The sequence below is a fragment of the Megalobrama amblycephala genome, linkage group LG16, assembly GCF_018812025.1.
Source record: "Megalobrama amblycephala isolate DHTTF-2021 linkage group LG16, ASM1881202v1, whole genome shotgun sequence".
In the NCBI taxonomy this organism is placed as follows: domain Eukaryota; kingdom Metazoa; phylum Chordata; class Actinopteri; order Cypriniformes; family Xenocyprididae; genus Megalobrama; species Megalobrama amblycephala.
Genome location: NC_063059.1, coordinates 37,619,965 through 37,635,979, shown reverse-complemented (window position 1 = coordinate 37,635,979; position 16,015 = coordinate 37,619,965). Strand labels below are relative to the sequence as shown.

General features: G+C 37.0%; 2 protein-coding genes across 4 annotated transcripts in view; one reads left to right on the top strand and one right to left on the bottom strand.

Annotated features, from left to right (window-relative positions):
• Positions 1-16,015, bottom strand: part of LOC125248560 (NACHT, LRR and PYD domains-containing protein 12-like) — a 1,264,817-nt gene that overhangs the window by 1,069,539 nt on the left and 179,263 nt on the right. The window lies entirely within an intron of this gene.
• Positions 1-16,015, top strand: part of tiam1b (TIAM Rac1 associated GEF 1b) — a 109,313-nt gene that overhangs the window by 90,690 nt on the left and 2,608 nt on the right. For all 3 annotated transcript variants that reach the window (XM_048160512.1, XM_048160513.1, XM_048160511.1), the window contains 10 exons: positions 6,558-6,752; positions 10,265-10,333; positions 11,657-11,782; positions 11,977-12,085; positions 12,463-12,642; positions 13,021-13,139; positions 14,715-14,823; positions 15,219-15,277; positions 15,510-15,615; positions 15,742-15,829. In XM_048160512.1, the coding sequence (XP_048016469.1) occupies positions 6,558-6,752; positions 10,265-10,333; positions 11,657-11,782; positions 11,977-12,085; positions 12,463-12,642; positions 13,021-13,139; positions 14,715-14,823; positions 15,219-15,277; positions 15,510-15,615; positions 15,742-15,829 (1,160 nt within the window). The remainder of the gene's footprint in view (positions 1-6,557; positions 6,753-10,264; positions 10,334-11,656; positions 11,783-11,976; positions 12,086-12,462; positions 12,643-13,020; positions 13,140-14,714; positions 14,824-15,218; positions 15,278-15,509; positions 15,616-15,741; positions 15,830-16,015) is intronic.

Genomic DNA, 16,015 nt, shown 5'->3' with positions numbered 1-16,015 from the left:
ACTGGTTTTCAGCTAGTTTTTTGTTTTGTTTTGTTTTTTTAGAGAGAGATTTTTGGCACTTTTGAACATTTTGAAGAAGCAGTTTATCTATGCTGGGAAACCCGCAGTTATCCATTGAGGCCATCAAACAACCTTAGGCTGGTTTAAGTTGTTATTTTAAGCAGGGTGTGGTGATCTTGTTGGGACTTAATGGAGGGAAGTTCACTGGAAGTGTGGATTTCCCGTTGTGTATGTGTGCGGTATGCCCATGTTTGTTTCTTCACAGTATGCAACCATTTATACTCATAATAACATCAATAATTCCAGTTTAACTTTAAATTCTTGTGAAGTCAGGATTGTGTTTGGAAAATATTGACTAAAATATTGGAATATGAACACCCTTAAGGGGCGGTCACACTGCACTTTTCGTTCCATTGACTTCCATTCAAACGCATGTGAATGCGTCAGACCGGAAACGCAAGCTCGTGCGAAAAAAATTCACTGCGTTCCAAAGTTCAAGTTTGGTGAACTCTTACCTGCGAATTCACATCACATGAAGACGTGCGACCAGTAGATCAATTTGTCACAGCATGAACTCTTGGCTGAATTAAAAGAATTATATTTTTGCAGTAAAGTCGAGTATGTTCTATATTTTTTACATTTTGAATGTATTACTTTAAGTTATATGTTGAATTCATGTTTATAAAAAGACACTGTAGACCGTGACGTCATATCACGACCCTTACAGCATCTGAAGAAATTTTGCACGTTCAAAGTCTGGTGTGACCACGGCTTTATCCATGAAGTTACACTGCAAGATTTCATACTTTCATTAAGGTGCAGTCACATTACTGTTGTTTGGTGAATTTTCGCAGGTGAAATCCAGTCATTTCAATAGGAATCCACGTAAATGAGAATTTCGTAAGATTTCCCCACATACATTTTGCAACGGGTTCAAGATGGTAACGCAGATTTGCCACATTGACAGAAAGAGGCTTGGTTTTAAAGTGACTTATTACAAGGGTTGCAAAATTCTGAAAACTTTCATTGGGAATTAATGGGCAATTTGCAAAATTGCAGGTTTGCCTATAATCGGAAACTTAAATGCAGTTGAAAAAAATCTTGGTATAATCTTGGTTAAAATAACTAGATTTAATGCAAATTCAGCTTCAATCACACTACTTACTGCAGGGCTACTGAGGCCACAACCCTGAATCTGCTTTCATTTTACATTTTTAATGGGATTTTTTTTGTTTTTTTGGGAGGGGGAATCATAGGGAATATGTTTATTTAACATTCATGCTTTTTTGTTGTTCAATGAAAGAATCGAACTCACAAATATATCAAAAGTCAAAAATGTCATTTTTAAAATTTGCATTGGTTTGCATCATGTCTGTTTATGACCAAACAAAATGTTTATATAGACATGTTTGTATATGAAAAATTTGCCCAAATTTCCAATTAATTCCCATAATTTCCATTAAGTTTCCAACTTTTCCAATATTTCCAAAATTGGAAAGTTTCTTGAAAATTTACCGAAAATTTTCCACCCCTTTGCAACCCTACTCTTATCAATAGGCAATATACTTTTTGCCTGCAAAATTGCACTAATGTGAAAGCACTTTTAGGGTTAGGGTTTTGTTCAAACAAAGTGTGAGTGCTACACCTTACAGCAAACACAACTAACAAGCGTGTTTTCCTTTCACAGCAGTGACGTTGGCATTTTCCCAGCAGTTAATGTGTTTTATTGTGTTGCGCGCTGGACATGCGGGGTGTCGTAATTTCTGTTATGCTGTTCTGAGACTCAAGGACACTGGGAGAAACACTGCAATTTATCCTTTGTGTGTCCTTGCGTGGGCAGTCGAGGACCGCTAAGACTCTCTCCGCTAATGAACACAGAAAGCAGCTTTCACATGTTTAAAAAAACTGTCAGTCAAAACAAGCACCTGTAGTCTGCTAAGTAAATAAAAGTAGTTTAAAGTCAATGTTAGTGCTTTCTCTTCACAGAATGCAAATCATAGTGATGGCTAATGCTGACCTAAAATTTCCCTCTTTTATAACATTTTTAAGAGTGCATTCTGGGAGACCCGTCGGTGTCGTCATGCGTTGCTTCTTCAGAGCAACTGTTTATGTCTCTCCTCAGGTAAAAATGTTTTAGTAGACGGCCTTTGCTGGGATTTGTACAAGCGATTGTCTGTGTGAGCATGAACACTAGCCTTGATCTTCCTCTTCAAGTAATCTTTTATATCTCTCTTTTTAAAAAAGCCTCTGATGTGCTGGTGGATCATGTGCGATGTAGGAAAGGGCTACTTTCGTCGTTTCCTAATGTACTTGTCTCTGACTGTGGCGTTTCAGAGAATGATGGAGAAGTGCGGTGGAAAGCTGACAGCTGCTGTATCTGAAAGCGTGTGAATTTGTCTCCGTTATAACAGGATCACAAACATCTTGACAGTTCTCTCGGCGCTTGTACGCCGTGGTTGTGGCAGCTGATGATTTTTTAGCTAATGACTAAAGTGACAGGTGAAGCCCGACGCCCCTCGGAGATGAAATTCTGCGTCTCTGATTTAGGAACTGATTTATTTGTTTACAAACACACAGAGAGACAACGTGAAGCCAATATTCCCTGACACCCCTGAGGAATTATTGTGAGGCAGTTCTTTTTTAATAACACATAAATATGTTCCTACTACCTGACAGGTGTCACTGAAATTGGTGCCGTGAGAAATCACACCTGATAGAAGCTTTGTGAACAGCATAAACAGAAATGATTTAGTTACAAGCATTTAGGTTTGCTGATATCTGGTTTCAGGATAGAGATCATGTAGTTGAAGATATGTGATTTAATTGAGCAGCTGTGTGAAAGTTAGCAAAATGACCAAAGTCACTTCCAGCGCCTTTAAAGCAATGAAGTGAGATTGACTTTATTGTATGAATTTCCATTGGCTGTCTGTGATTTGTGTTGCTGCTCATTTGCATCTAGTGAAACTCTACTCAACTTTGTTGCATGCACCAATGAGCACTTTCAGGGATGATTCGATAAAGTTACTTAGTAGACACTTAGTAATGAGATAGCTTTCTCCTTTCTTCTCAGAGTTATGTCTAAGACAAGTTCATGTATATTTTGCCCTGTATGTTAACTAAAAAAAGCACACAAATATTGGTGAAGTAAAAGGAAACTCTTCAGTCATGGATGGATGGGCAATATGACCAAAATATTTGAATAATGTTATATCACCTGCTATGAGAAATTTTATATCACAGTAACTCTAGTTCTGTCATGACAACTCTTGAAGTGTTTGGCATGGTAATGAATATGACATTGTTGATATGTTTGGTCTTGGTGGAATAGATCTGCTATGCTGCTGCTGCTGCAGTGCAAGTACAGGAAATGCAACTGCCAAAACATTCACAGCTGTGAGCAAGTAAGACATGCTGCTGCTGTACAATATAGCATATATAAATTAGCAGATCTATACAGGTGGAGCTGGGGAAGGTGGAGGGTTTTTTGAAAGCATGCTGCAACTGCTACAGTAAATGCTGACCAAGTATTTGAAGGTTGAGCAGCGAGCTTATTGGCTACTGATTAGGCTTGCTACGATAGTCGTGTTGACGATGTTACTGGTGTTCAGTCGCAACAGCAGTTACGTCATTTGCCCACAGCGGCACCGCCCCCCACCGTCCTTTTGATTTTTTTATAGTAATAAAAATCATTTAGTTCAGTTAGAAAACAGACATTTCAATTAAAAACTGAATGCATCTGCTTAATGCAGCATGAGCCGAATGAGAGTTGCAGCACAGATCAGCAGCAGGAATCAGATTTCATTTATCACGAGAGTGAGGAGATGACTTTTGGATTTTTGCAATATTTTGGATTTAAATCCAGTGCAAATAGGGAATCTGCAAAGGATTAGTTCTGTTTTTCTAGTTGTTGTGTTTTTCATTAAGAATAATAACCCGTCATTCAAGCAACTGCCCCCAGAATTGGCACTAATTTGAAAGCTAAAGTAAAATTCGTACGGGCATTCAGTCTATTGGCGCGGAGTGTTGTCAGTTCATTCCTATGGAAGACCAACTTCCATAGGAATTAACTGAAAACACTTGATCTGCACCGTAATGAATGCCCATGTGGCCGTGCGCATTTTACTATCGCTTTATTTCGAATTAGCGATTTAAAAGCGAGGTGCAACAGAGGGAAGCGCGCGTTCCCCTCCTTCCCGGTGATACCGGTATTACCGGTGTTGTCACACGTCGATTAACCGGTGGGAAAATTTCCTCACCGTCACAACCCTACTACTGATACAGCAGGAACCAATCAGCTGTGTCCAATAGATCAGTGGTTCTCAAACTTTTTTGCGTGGGGTACCCCCTGAAGAGATTCCCATCCTTCTGTACCCCCTCTCTTCCACACCTTTTCCATTAAGGGACAATATTTGCCCCCTAAATTGATTTTCCAGTGCATATTTTTACTTTTATGAATAACTTTATAGAATAAATGTTTTAAATAAAAAATGTTTAATAGAGAAATATGCAATGATGGTAAAACGAAGTGATACTTTTAAATATTAAACTAAAACCGCCAGTAGGTGGCAGCAAGTCACTGTTTTTGTGAGTGAGTCATCGAGTCATTCATTCAGTAACGAAGCAAGTGGCTGTGAATGAATCATTGAATCATTGACTCTCACGATTTGTTCAAAGCCGCATTCGTGTGTTGTAGTTCTGCTCTGGTTTTCGCTAGAAATATTTTTTCGTTGCAAAATAGAGTAAATACTGAGAGTGCTGTGTTTAAAATATACGTTTTGTTTTTTGACCTGTTGTATAATAATGCACGTTTGCAGTCATGTGGATATTTGGGTACAATTGCATTCTTGCTCGTTATCAACATTAAATACAAGAACTCACACAAGGTATGTTTTTGTATCGAAGACAGTTTGAGTCTTAAATTGATATAAATCCACTATCTGTGTCTATATTTGTTCTTCATGCAAGTGCTAAATCCCCACTTTTACAAATGTGCATTGTCGAGAACAACAGTAATTTAGCGCGATTTAAGGCAGCAGATTCGGCACGCAATCTATCATATGCATGCTGCTTGTGTGGATACAGTAATTTTAGACTGCAAAACATGAGGTAATTTGATTAAATGTAATGGATTTACGGCATTTTGCCAGTTAGAAATACATGCTCGGTTTTAATATTATTTTAAGGTATGGTAGAGTTAAATTAACTACCCCGCATTTTGTTTGCGTACCCCCTTTTGTCACCTCCCCAGTTTGAGAAACACTGCAATAGATAATGATGTGATTACGAGCAGGTTGAGTTAAAGGACCTGTGCCATCTAGAGTTTCATGACAGAACTTTGTATATGTGCATGTGTATTTATTTATTTATTTATTTATTATTATTAGGTATTTAATTAATTCATTTTTGTTTAATTACTTATTTTTAGCCTTAGTTAATTTTTATTGTATAAATTAATTTATTTTGATGTAATTTATTAATTTATGTGTGTAATACATGTTTGTTGCTTCATGCTTTGGCAACATTGTGCTACTCTACACATTCAAGCCAGTAAAGCTCATCTGAATTTAATTTAGCATAATTAGTATCAAAATATAGTTATTTTTTCTGGAAATTGTAAAAATGAATATATTATTTTTATGTATTAAATAATAATGCAGTAATGCCTATTGTTAGATAATCCAGTGAATGAAATGAAAGGCACTTCATGTCTTTTGATTTTCAATTCTCTCCAATTATGTGAATCTTCAACACTCAATCTAAAAGATCAGATTATTCATAACAACAAATGAACGAGTTTGGCATCAGTGCAAAAACAACTTCACATTATGAAGTGCTTGAGTTGAAAACAAAAGATAATTTTATAAAAAAGACAATGCATTCTGATTGGATGAGCTTCATTTGCATTGCAAAGTACTAGGCATATATATTTCATCTATAAGTTATTTATTAATGCATTCTTTATGATCTTGATCACGTTTGGGACAATATCCGGCTTTTCGTTTTCGCATTACTCCATGTTTCTCATGTGCAAACAAAGTAAAGTCGTCCTCCCTATTATCCATGCACATATATATATATATATATATATATATCTGTTATAGTATAAACACTGTAGCGGTTGACACCGAGCCCTAGTAGATTGACGGTACTTTCTCTCAGTCCGTCAGTGTTACTGTGAGAATAACAGTCCATGTGCCATCACAGCCGTTCCCATAGCAACCGCATCCATGGACAGGTGCTTGTGTTTTGGTTGCCGTTCAGACGAAATGAAGACATTTCAGAAGAGCAGGGAGGGAGGAGAGAGAGAGAGAGAGAGAGAGAGAGAGAGAGAGAGAGAAACTAGATGTAGAGCCAAAAAGATGGAGTGATAGAGGAGAGGAGAGAGTTTCAGAGGCTGAAAATAGAGCAAATGAGTGCTAATGATTTTTATAGCGTTCTGACAGGCATCTGAGCGGCAGGATCCAGCTGCAGGTGCTGCAAGTGTGTGTGTGTGTCCTAATAACAGTGCAGGACTGTGAGATGTCTCACTCATCATGACTGTCTTTCTCTCTCTGTAGAGTACAGAGCAGGTCGCAGCTTTCTGCCGCAGTCTGCACGAAATGAATCCCTCATCCGATGTCGTCTCTCCTTCATCCGGCCCGGAGTCTTCCTCGCTCCCTCCGAGCAACGCCACTCCACGCCAGCTGTCCGATGCCGACAAACTCCGCAAAGTCATCTGCGAACTGGTGGAGACGGAGCGCACCTATGTCAAAGTCAGTACCTGCGTGTGTGTGTGTGTGTGTGTGTGTGTTATATACTCATCTATATGTTTGACACTCAGAAGTTTGTGTCCTTCATCGAGACAGGCCTGTAGGGAAAGAAACTGTGCCCTTGCACCCACTCACTCTTTGGCTGTTTTTGGAATGGAATACTAGTATACTGCGTAGTACATACTGCACACTGCTTACTATTATTTAAAAATAGAATAGTGATTTAAAAGGCAACAGTAATGTCATGTGACCTCAGTATTCCATGCCCTGTGCATTAATTGTATATAGCAGTTAGTATGGAACAGCTGTGCTATTTTAAGAACACATATATATATATAGTTTCGTCTAAAATGCCTTTTTAACATGTAGCATGACTTGGTATATGCTTTTATAATAAATGGTTACTGAAAAATACAGATTTTATTGCAAAATAACAATTCTTTAAGAGGCATCCTTTCACTTTAAGATATTCATCTTTATGCAAAGGCCCGTTGAGACCAATGACAGTAACTGTAATGATAAAGATATGGTTCTAAGAATCATTCTAAAAGAATAGCAGAGTTCACACCACAGCTATAACCATAACGATACATGGAAACGATATCATTGGAATCACTTTCAGAATGTTTGTTTCCAGCTGATGAATAATAATCACAATGACAGCCAATCAGAATCCTTCCTGCTTTATGAGCTCGAGCATTTGATGACAAAACTGCAGCGCATGCTTATAATAAACAGCGGTGCCACCATTTGCCATATGTGACCCTGGAGCACAAAACCAGTCATAAGTCACAAGGGTATATTTGTAGCCAACAATGCATTGTATGGGTCAAAATTATCGATTTTTCTTTTATGCCAAAAATCATTAGGATATTAAGTAAAGATCATGTTCCAGGAAGATATTTCGTAAATTTCCTATCGTAAATAAATCAAACATTTATTTTAGTGAGTAGATATGCATTGCTAAGGACTTCATTTGGACAACTTTAAAGGAGATTTTCTCAATATTTTGATTTTTTTTGCACCCTCAGATTCCAGATTTTCAAATAGTCGTATCTCTGCAAAATATTGTCCTATCCTAACCATACATCAATGGTAAGCTTATTTATTCAGCTTTCAGATGATGTATAAATCTCAATTTCAAAAAACTGACCCTTATGACTGGTTTTGTGGTCCAGAGTCACATTTGTCCAGTTATTTTAGCTGTGCCTGATATTGCAAGTTGGTATTTCTGAGCTATTAACAAATGTATTATCATAATCATAAATAAAGTTGTGGCGCAACTAGTTTTACGGTTAACCCTTGTGCGACCTTATGGACATTTTTGTCTTTTTCAGTTCATTTAACTACATACATTTTGGCACAAGTGTGTATTTTTATTGTAATTTTACTATTTCATCCCCATTTCCTTTAATAAATCTATCTTGCACTAATAGTTCCTCTCAGGACCTTAAGGACAAAAATGTCCCAATTGAAACCTGCAATTTTTAATCCCAGGGCCATTTAAATATATGATGCAGTCTTTGTTTATAGGCTTTCATTCTGTTGGCAAGGCTTCGAAATTAATTTTTTTAACAGATTGTGCCATTTTTTCTCAGGTTTGGCCTATAAAAGAAATACTCACTTTATTCCTGTTTTCTGCTAGCCAATCGGATAAATTATGCAGCTATAATTGTGTGAGTGTGTTGGTATGGATGTCAGAGTGAGGTTTAGATGTGTGTAATAATAAAAATTGTCGGTGCGTGTAATGTTTGAGAGAGAAAAACATTTTTAAAATGGACTTGAAGACCTACTTATTCTATCAAGCTTGATTAAGTCGGAGAACTGTGAGTGACTGATGGCATGATTTTCTTGGTGTTATGTTTGGTTGTTATTTTATGTTTGTATCACTTTTATAGTTATTTACTATTTATGGACAGCACTTTGGTCCATTCTAATGGTTTTGAAAGTGCTTTATAAATAAAAGTTGAGTTGAAGTTGAGTACTGCACATCACAAATCCAACTATTGCACCAGTGGAGCTTTTTATAGTGACTAATGAATCGGAAGTCGTGCTCGCTCACAGGAAATATCTTCTGCATTGCAAAATGAAAGTGAAAAAGTGATATGAAAGTGAGTGACGTGAAGGCTAAGTATGGTAACAAATACTCAGAATTTGTCCTCTGCATTTAACCCATCCAGACATTGAGTACACACATTGAGTAGCGAACACACACACAGTGCAAACCGCACACACACACACTCGGAGCAGCGGACAGCCATTTGCGATTTGGCCGATTTGCGATTTGGGTATTGAGGGTGGAAAAGAGCGCTGTTCATTTAATCCCCCACCTACATTTTCCTTCCGGTATTGAGAATCGAACCCGTAACCTTTGGGTTGGAAGTCTGACTCTCTAACCATTAGGGCCCACCACTGCTCCTTTATAGTTAAAATAAGGTGCTTCGAGTGTTATTCGATGAGTTAGCTGTTCCTGCATTGTGTTTTTAAGATGGCAGGATCAGCATTTAAAACTGGAACTATGCATTTTATATTGGACTTTTTGGCAAATATCTGTGCGCAAAGATGATTTACATACTGCATACTGTAAAAGTAATATGCCATTCAGAGCACACCCATCTTTCTCTGTGGAAGATTCAGACTGTGATTCTCACTGTATAGCTCATATTTGCTTGCTGTGTCGAGCTTAACGACAGAGACGTGACAGTATTTTCCCGTCTGTCTGAGATTAGATGAGATCCTGTCCTTCGCAGGGAATGTTTGCGTTGTGTTCGGATTTGTCTGCCTGTTTGAGCAGAGAACTGAATCAACACTCTGAATAAAGCACTCCAGCAGAAGTTAAACCTGATACAAGTGTGTAAATATATATATTGCATATATATATTATATATATATATATATAACACTTAAAATGACTCTTGAGTACTTTGCTGAGATGATTCACTGAATCATGAACCAATTCTTTTAAATGGAAAGGTTGATTGACTTAAGGCCCATTCTCTCTAATAATGATAACTATTAAAGATAACTTTAGCGATAACTATATTAGTGTCCACAGTGGATGATATCATTGTGTTTATTATAAGCACGCTCTGCAGTGTCAATGTTAGTGCTGTCGCTTTAAATGCTCGAGCTCTTTAAAGGAGGATGGATTCTGATTTTGGATGTCAATGTTTTTATCATTCATCAGCTGGGAAAAAGTGAATCCAACAATATTGTTTCTCTGCTATTCTTTAATAATTAGAACGATTTTTTATCGTTATCGTTATAGTTATTGTCCTTAGTGTGAACTGGCCTTTATTGTTCAAATTTGCCCTTTTGCACTGTCAATATTTTTCAGCTCATCCCCTCAAACCACCTGCCAAAATCAGTTCCTATAGGGAAATATGTCAAATATCTCTCTCTCAACCAACTGTACAGCCATGAAACTGGTCAAATATTTGGTAGAATATATTAATATTCCATATTTGTTCATAGGCTGTCCTTTAATATGATTGTGCACGTTCTCTCTCTTTCAGGATCTGAACTGTTTGATCGGGCGATATCTAACCCCTCTGCAGAAGGAGTCTTTCCTCACTCAGGATGAGGTGAGTCAAAGCGCCTCTGACGGTTTCATATTATCATCAGCTGGCGAGCTGGAACACACCTCCAGAACACAGAATGATATTTCATAATCATCCTGATGGAGAGGAGCGTGTAGGAGGACATAGAGACGGAGACAAACACACACTAGAAAGGAGAGGTAGAGAAGGGAGTGGGAGGGAGACACAAAAAGAGGAAAACTTACATCAGACTGAAGAGAGGAAGTTCTCAATGTTCCGTCCTTTAATGGCCTACATATGAGAGCAGAACTCATTATGCATCATTGCAGACTTAAAAGAAATGTAGTTTGACTGATATGAGTCTCTTAAAGGCTGATACAGATACCAGAATATATATATATTGTGTGTGTGTATGTATATATAATGTTTGTGTATGTGTGTGTGTGTGTGTGTATGTATGTATATATTATGTTTGTGTATGTGTATGTGTGTGTGTGTGTGTGTGTGTGTATATATATTATTTTATGTAATATATATATTTTTATGTACACACTTTAAACAATTTATTAACATCAAATGAGATTAAAAATAATAAAATTGTTGATATGAACACTTATTTTACACAATTTTTACTTATATGATATTTAAGTAATATTAAATATGTATATATTTGTTATGTTTTTCATAACTTTTTTTATATAAAGAATTGTATATATTATATATTTTTTATATTTATATTTTTATATTTTTTTATTTATTTGTAAATATATCAGGGTTATTATGGCTAACTAAAATTAAATACATAAAAAAAATTTTTGTTACTCAAAATAAAATAAACCTAAAAATCAAATAAACTATATTTAAAAAATAATAATAATTTTATTTCAGCCAGTTGCCAAGGAAATTTTTCTCATTTTCATTTAGTTTTACTTGATGTGCTAAAATAAATAAAACTAAAACTGAAATAAAAAAATACTAAAAACTATATAGACGTATGAAAATTATAAAAACATTACAAAAAACAAAATGACCAAAACTTTAAAAAAATTAAAGCAAAAATGGAAAATATAAAAATAAAAACTCAAATAAATATATATATATTTATTTATTTTTTTTTTTTTTCATAATTATTTCAAATATTTTAAAATTTGATAAGTAATAACAAACCATTATATATACTGGTTGGCATCTGGCTGAAATAAAATTCAGTTTTTATTTTATTTCAAGTAACAAAACTTGTTTTTTATGGATTTAGTTTTAGTTAACTATAATAATTATATATCATAAAAGTAGTCCATATGACATAATTATTTGTTTTAGATATTACATTTGACCACATACACTGTTTCCTGCATGTGTATCTAATAGCTGGACGTGCTGTTCGGAAACCTCCCGGAGATGCTGGAATTCCAGGTGGAGTTTTTGAAGACTCTGGAAGACGGAACCCGACTGGTGCCGGACCTGGAGAAACTGGAGCGAGTGGAAGAGTTCAAGGTTTGTGACTGTGGTTTCATTTCTGGTCTGCGGATTTTATTGTCATTATTACTATTATTATAGTACCTTGTTTTTTGGGCGGATACATTGTGCGTGTGTGAAAGTATATCACTCAAAGCTATTCATAACCAGATTTATCCAACACAAACCATGATACCTGAAGTATTTCTCACAAAATCCCTCTCGTCTTACAGAAAATCCTCTTTTCTCTGGGTGGCTCGTTCCTGTATTACGCCGACCGCTTCAAGATCTACAGCGCTTTCTGTGCCAGCCACACTAAAGTGCCCAAAGTGCTGGTCAAAGGTGTGTAAATCTCAGCTCAAACATGACCTTGCTCCCTGTGAATTCTGGGATTTTCACAGAGCCCTGCGGCGGGGGGGTCTGTAAATCTCGTGTGAGCGGCTCTGGGGCGTCAGTCGTATAATTGTGCCGCTGTGTGTGGGTGTCTGCGAGGTTGGTCTGGATCTTCTCGCTGTCTATTTTTACTATTTAACATCGATTCTGCAGATTTGTGATGGTTACATAACAGTGTTTTCCAGTTAGTTGAAGAACTTAATGTGCTTGAAAACATTGTGTACTTGTGAAAAACATAACAAAGTCTTCATATCTCTCTATCACTATCAAAACACACAATCCTGCGACAGCATAATCACAACTTGCTGTGTTTGTGTCCTCTCCAGCGAAGACAGACGCGGCCTTCAAGGCGTTTCTGGACGAGCGCAACCCCAAACAGCAGCATTCGTCCACGCTGGAGTCATACCTGATCAAACCCATCCAGAGAGTGCTGAAATACCCTCTGCTGCTGAGAGAGCTGCACTCGCTCACCGACCCTGACAGCGAGGAGCACTACCATCTGAACGGTGAGAGAGTCTGGGTTCATATCAGGCTGTGTGCATCATAAAGCTTTACGCCATACTGAATCAAAAGTTTAGGGTCTGTAAAAATTTTTAGTGTCTTTGTAAGGAGTCTCATATGCTGTAAAAACAGTAAAAACAGTAATATTGTGAAATATTACAAATACATTTTAATTATTAAAATGAAATGTATTCCTGTGATCAAAGCTGAATTTTCAGCATCATTATTTCAGTATTCAGTGTCACATGATCCTTCAGAAATCATTCCAATATCTGTTTTAAAACCATTAATCTGAAATGTTCTCACCAACTTTCTGAATTTATAGCTGTATAATTGGCACATATATAATTGAAATATAATTTCTTTTTTCTGCTGTTGTGCAGTTGCAATGAAAGCCATGAACACGGTGGCCAGCCACATCAACGAGATGCAGAAGATCCACGAGGAGTTTGGAGCCGTGTTTGACCTCCTCATCTCTGAACAGACTGGAGAAAAGAAAGAGGTTTGTGAACTTTACCTCAGTTCGTTCTATTCGTTCCAGTTCATAATTTCATTGGACAAGCAGCTGTCACTCAACTTTGCATCACTCAACAGGTCCAATTTCATTTCAGTATTTGTTGTCAGTATAAACTCTGGTCTTTTGGGGTTGTTAAAGGTGCCCTAGAATCAAAAATTGAATTTACCTCGGCATAGTTGAATAACAAGAGTTCAGTACATTGAAATGACATACAGTGAGTCTCAAACTCCATTGCTTCTTCCTTCTTATGTAAATCTCATTTGTTTAAAAGACCTCTGAAAAACAGGCGAATCTCAACATAACACATTAATCATTAATATGTACGCCCCCAATATTTGCATATGCCAGCCCATGTTCAAGCCATTAGACAAGCCAGTATTAACGTCTGGATGTGCACAGCTGAATCATCAGACTAGGTAAGCAAGCAAGGACAATAGTGAAAAATGTCAGATGGAGCAATAATAACTGACATGATCCATGATATCATGATATTTTTAGTGATATTTGTGAATTGTCTTTCTAAATGTTTCGTTAGCATGTTGCTAATGTACTGTTAAATGTGGTTAAAGTTACCATAGTTTATTACTGTTTTCACGGAGACAAGACTGTTGTTATTTTCATTTTTAAACACTTGCAGTCTGTATAATTCATAAACACAACTTCATTCTTTATAAATCTCTCCAACAGTGTAGCATTAGCCGTTAGCCACGGAGCATATAGCCTCAAACTCATAGAGAATCAAATATAATACATCCAAATAAATACTATACTCACATGATCCGACGCATGCATGCAGTATGCATGACGAACATCTTGTAAAGATCCATTTGAGGGTTATATTAGCTGTGTGAACTTTGTTTATGCACTGTATTATAGTCGAGAGCTCGGGGGCAGGGAGCACGCGATTTAAAGGGGCCGCAGCCTGAATCGGTGCATAGTTAATGATGCCCCAAAATAGGCAGTTAAAAAAATGTATTAAAAAAATCTATGGGGTATTTTGAGCTGAAGCTTCACAGACACATTCAGGGAACACCTTAGACTTATATTACATCTTGTGAAAACTGGTTCTAGGGCACCTTTAAATGAAATAACTATAAATATATATATAAATTATAAATAATTTTGTGTCTACATGTGAATCTCTCAGTATTGACTTCTTGTTTATGCAACTGTTATCTAAAAACAATATCAAAATAATACTGTTTCATTCTCATGATGTCAGTTCGCTCTTTATTTTTGGTTGCATTTAAGTATAACTTAAGATAAAACAGAACTTGGGTCTCAGTCCATGAAGTTTTCAACCACATTTCATGCTCTGCTGCTGATAAAAAGTTAAAACAGTCGGTCGGATCAGATTTCCTTCTTCATTCCTCTATTTACCGACATCTGTCCGCATTTAAATCTTATCAGCTTATTATGTGAATACAGTGATACTTTAGTTGCATAATATGGCTGTAGCTCTGAATGATGCAGCCAGGGACAGACGTGATCCCTTCTGGATTACAGAGCTCTGTGTGTGTGTTGTGCGAGCTCTAACGGAGAAGTCTGCTATGATTACAGGTTGCCGACTTGTCTATGGGAGATTTACTCCTCCACACCAGCGTGACATGGATCAACCCGTCCTCCTCACTTGGGAAGTGCAAGAAAGAGCCACAGCTGGCCACATTCGGTACGTTCTGTCTCCCCATAACCTCAAATCATGGGTGGTTGGATGGATGGATGATAGAATGACATTTAGTTGTATGGATGGATGGATGGATGGATGGATGGAATGACAGTTGGATAGTTAGTTTGTAAGTTAGGTGGATGGATGGATGGATGGATGGATGGAACAACAGTTGGTTGGATGGATGATGGAATGTTAGTATGTTTTTTGGATGGATGAATGAATGGAACGACAGTTGGATAGTTAGTTGGATGTATAGATGAAATGACAGTTGGATAGTTTGTTGGATAGATGGATGGATGGATGGAATGACATTTGAATATTTAGTTAGTTGATAGACAGACAGATGTGAAGTTCTGAGGTGAACTGGAGTGTCATGTTGTATCTTTCTTCTCCAGTGTTCAAAACCGCTGTTGTGTTCATCTGTAAAGATTACTCCAAACAGAAGAAGAAAATGGTGAGTGTTGTGATGTTCAGTATCAGAGCAGTTGATTCTTTTTCTCCCAAACACTCCTCTCTCTCTCTCTCCCTCTCTCTCTCCCTATCCTCCACCCTTTTCTCATGGGCTTAAAGAAGTATTCATCAGTTAACTGGGTGTTGTATTCATGCTCTTGTTTGCAGTATCGTACAGCGTTCACACCCTCAAAATAATAACACATTCTTCACACGCGTCTGTGTCTCTTTCTCAGGGTGGTTCCCATAGAGCATCGGTCTCAGGTGAGGAGAAAGATCCGTTCCGTTTCCGTCACATGATCCCCACTGATGCGCTTCAGGTGCGCACACTGTCCAATACAGGTAAGCTCACCTCTGACACCGCCAACACACAAAACCAATCAATGCATGAGGATGTCAGACCAAAACGAAACCCTAATGGGATACCTAACCCTAATGTGGACCTGATCATAGTATGTGTGGTTACAGATGGAGAGAGCGCAGCCGTCTGTGAGATCATCCATGTGAAGTCTGAATCAGAGGGAAGACCAGAGAGAGTGTTTCAGCTCTGCTGCAGGTCAGTGTCTCCTGCACTAAAAAAAAATAAATAAATATATATATATATATATATATATATATATATATATATATATATATATTACAATTAATGTAATAATATATTTAATATATATTAAAATGTATTTTAATATATATTTTAAAAATACATTTTAATATTAAATATATTTTTACATTAATTGTAATA